The sequence below is a fragment of the Rhea americana genome, unplaced genomic scaffold (genome assembly GCF_003343005.1).
Source record: "Rhea americana isolate MKP2758 unplaced genomic scaffold, rheAme1 scaffold_25, whole genome shotgun sequence".
NCBI classification, from domain to species: Eukaryota; Metazoa; Chordata; class Aves; order Rheiformes; family Rheidae; genus Rhea; species Rhea americana.
In genome coordinates, this window is record NW_028186368.1 from 4,732,729 (window position 1) to 4,736,685 (window position 3,957).

At 42.4% G+C, this 3,957-nt stretch overlaps 1 protein-coding gene across 1 annotated transcript in view; it reads right to left on the bottom strand.

Annotated features, from left to right (window-relative positions):
* Positions 1-1,035, bottom strand: part of GRIK2 (glutamate ionotropic receptor kainate type subunit 2) — a 414,190-nt gene extending 413,155 nt beyond the window's left edge. Inside the window, exon 1 of the mRNA XM_085306980.1 lies at positions 655-1,035. Within this exon, the coding sequence (XP_085163106.1) occupies positions 655-769 (115 nt within the window). The 5' untranslated portion in view covers positions 770-1,035. The remainder of the gene's footprint in view (positions 1-654) is intronic.
* Positions 1,036-3,957: the final 2,922 nt, after the last annotated feature.

Sequence of the window (3,957 nt, forward strand, 5' to 3'; positions counted from 1 at the left end):
GGGGGGGGTGAGGGAGAGTGGCAAGCGAAGTGGAGGGTGACTCATATAACTTTCCCCGAAAAGGAAAACTGCTTTTCTGAAACGTATCGCAAAGTCCTTTCGCTATCACCAAACAAGGCATAAATCATCTCCTCTCTAACACTAAATGCCACTGAAGTGACAGGCAACTAGACAGACGCTGCAAGTAAAACCAGCCCAAAGGTCTCAAATTACAGCGTAGCGTCCGTACGGAATCTGCTCCGATGGACCAGAGACGGGCAGCAGAAACTTAGCMACTAGTTGACAGATCGTAACTAAGCAAGTACTATGTTAGCCGTGCTTTCCACTRTTGTGAAAATAAAAAAAGATACAGTAAGAGGAAGCCACACAAGCTCCGCAGAGCCTTAGGCAAACACGGTTGCCAGTCATTTTTCTCTCTATTGTTATTATAATYATCATCATCATCGTGCCGTTACTACGGCTACAATGAGCTGCAGCGACAGAAAAAAAACCACACACAGCAATTCATCCCTCCGGATACAAAATAAAGAGGGACTTCGGCRCCTGACTCCAAGAGCACGTCCCAGCTCTCCCCCAGCACCCCCTTCTGAGACAATCCTACGCAGATCGCATTCCGGTTTAAACGCACAATGAAAAAGTGTCGGGAAATCTTACCAAATCTTAATACATGTGTGGTTCCTTGAGAATATCCAATCCACAGTAAGCAAAGAAGGAGTCTAATGGTGCATCTGAAGACTGGATTAGTTAGAATACGGGAAATAATCTTCATGATGTTTCTATGCACACACGCGCTGCCTTACTTCCCCCTTCTAAGCCGTCAGGTTTCCCGGTAGGGTAAGAATGAGGATACGTAAACTGCTGGCCCTCAGACACGATCACGGCATGGTCACAGAGAGAGGAGAGAGTCTACGCTTCCCAAACCCATTAGCAATCCCTGCATGTTCTTCATTCACTGCGCCAAGGAGCAACCTTCAACTGCAAGGAATGGTGGGACATCCATGTTAGTCGGGGGAGAATCCTTGAGAAATCCAAACACACACAATGTCCAGCCGAGTAAACCTGGGAGGCAAGAAAGGAGGAAAATCAATAGGTAATCCAGCTCGAGAAATCGCTGAGGTATCGYCACATAGCGAGAGTCAATGAGCACCAGCCGTTTTACTGGCGAAGCTTTTGCCGTGCTCYCATTCTACTGCACTGCTGCACAGCTTCTGACGCGAAGCCAAGATTAAGTGAGAGAAATTGAGATAGCTCTTCTCTTCTTAAGGCTGCCTGCCAGACAGCCTTCCCAATTTCTATTATGCAACCGATCTGATCGCCTAGCGTTGTCGGAGGAAAAAACAGCTCGGTTATATTTACATATTTCTAATTGTTATTGGTATTTCAGTTGCTCTGAACAATAGCTATTTTCTACAAAGGGTCTGTGGTGGGGGGCGGGGGAGTTTCGGRGGAGAAGAGAAGTGGTTGTATAAAAATCAATTCATGCATTTGAATAGCTGGCTGGCTGGGTCGAAATCACTTAGCTTTGGAGTTCTGAAAGAGAAGCCTAACAATAATGTCATGCAGGTTATCACAGTAAGATTAAGGCTAAAAAAAGGTCATGATATTTACACTCACCAACTGTTACTTACTCGCACTAATGTATGAAATAGTGCAAATGCTCTGGCTTGTATATTGACTGTCCTTAGGAACTTGCTCCGGACCCAGTGGTTATGGAACACCAACCAGCTTTTGCAAAGTAAACAGGAATCGGCAGTTTCGCTCAACTTGCTCGAAAGCTTGAAATTGCAATAACGTTGTTTAAAAGGCAGAGTAACTTGTGGATTTATCACTTTATATTTTGAACTCTATTCTACTTTTTTTTTTTTTTTTTAACTCAGCTTTCTTGTCAGTCTAGTGTTGTGGATAAGTGCTATTGTTCCTGCTCGCACCGAGAGAGATATGTAATTTATCATTTTGCAATGAGAAAAACAGCACTTCCTAGTTTGTTAACGGGATTCTGAATTTGTATTTGCAAATGCAGCCACGGACTTCTGCTTTTTGACCAGGTATTCCAAAGACAATCTCATTTTCTGGACTGCTTCAGATTTTCCTTGGAAATACAATTACTTCTGCGTCTGTTTCCATTAAAACACATTGATCCAGGACCGTCAGAGACTTTTGCAGTCTGAGTGAAKCTTTTGCTGAATGTACTTAAGCTTTATTTCCAGTATCAGAAGATAATTCCTAGTTTCCCAGGAGGAAAATTAATTCAATTTATTCTGTATTCTGCCTACAAACATCTTTTGTCTCCTTTTCCTGCCTCTCCACCTTTTATTACCAAAGAAAATATCAGTGAGAGACTCCCCCACACACACACACGAAGATGAACACAGAATAAACTTGACTTTACAGAAATAAATACTAATGATTCTAAGTTAATGAGAACACTCTATGGGTTCTAATACAGCATGGCAGAGGTGAGTTACAGTTAATTCTTAAATAATATCTGTGTATTGTGGACATGCAAAATAAGTAACAGCAGCTTTTAGWTTATTACCTGTAATCTTGATACTCTGTACCTTTAAAAGTGTTAGCAATTCACAACTTTTTACCCTTATAACTTACTGATTTGCTCTGCACTTATTTACTTAAAACATTGTAAAACGCTGATGAAAAGGAATGTACATTCTGTGAAGGGATTATTAAACATCATTGATTTTTTTTTTCGTTAAGATGGAGGCATAACTGCAGTGTCAAAAATAAGTATCATGAATGGCTAGTTCTGCAGTCTAGCAGGGAATTCAATCAGACAATTTGACTATTGGAGCACTTTAAAAGAACACCTAGTGTTAAAAGCAAGGATATCTAGCGACTCCTTCAGTTCACACTTAGAATATCTCCCAGGAAAAATGTGCAGACTGAGATGCTCTTTCTTGTATTTGCTGTTTAATTTGCTCTGTTCTACTTGTTCATATTTTGTCTTAGACCAAGGAGAAATAAAACTGACCCATGTGAAACTACGAGCATTCTTTTCCTCCCTCCTCTTTCCTCTGATGATGCTAAAATGAAGGAGACGGGTATCTTTAGATACGTTTTTTACTGTGAATTCTCAAATGTATATTCCTGTTTAACTTGAATTTTTAATTTAATTTAAAATATAAAGTAATTTTGAAAATATAGGATGCRTCGTTGTTTTTAGAGCATTAGATAAGACAGAAAATAAGCTTTGGGCAAATTGACTGTTTTAATCAACCTGTTTTCCCGAGTTCTCTTGAAAAACATACAGCTACCTGTAACCAAGCCCAACAGAGCGCCTAACTCACCGAGGCTTTTATACAAAAAGCAGAATCATAAGACACCTTAATATTAATTATTATCATTAGTAGCCTACCCTGCAGCCCCTGGCCCCGAGTTAACTTCCGTTTTGCCCTTCGAGCCGGCGCGGGGTGCGCGGGGTGCGCGGGGTGCGCACCGCGGACAGCGCCCGGCCGGCGGCGGAGGCGCGGGGCTGCCTCCCTCGTTCAGCACCGCGGACAGCGCCGCTCCCGCCGCCCCGAGCCGCGCCGTGTGCCCCGCCAGGCGCCGAAAAGCGCCTTTTTTAACGTATTTTTTTTCCCCCTCCAATGATTTCACAACGCAGAGAGGAAATTAAAATATTTCATCGGCTCCTTTAAAGGCACGTATTCCGCTCTTGACTAGGGTAGCTGGCCCACTGTTTTCTGGCATTTTGTGGGCTCAGAAGGAGTTCCGCTGTTGTTATCTGCTATCACACATTCACCTAATGCTCTGTGGCAACATCCCTCCTCCTATCTTCCAAACCCTAACTCCCACYTTGAAAGACAATCGTAGTTAATTCAGAATCATTTCCTCAAGAATAGCAACTCTTTGTCAAAAAGTAAATCTCACAAGCCATCAGCTACTTAGAAGTCGCTGGATGTTTGGTGGCTTAAGACCATTTAYAAAATACACAATTAACTA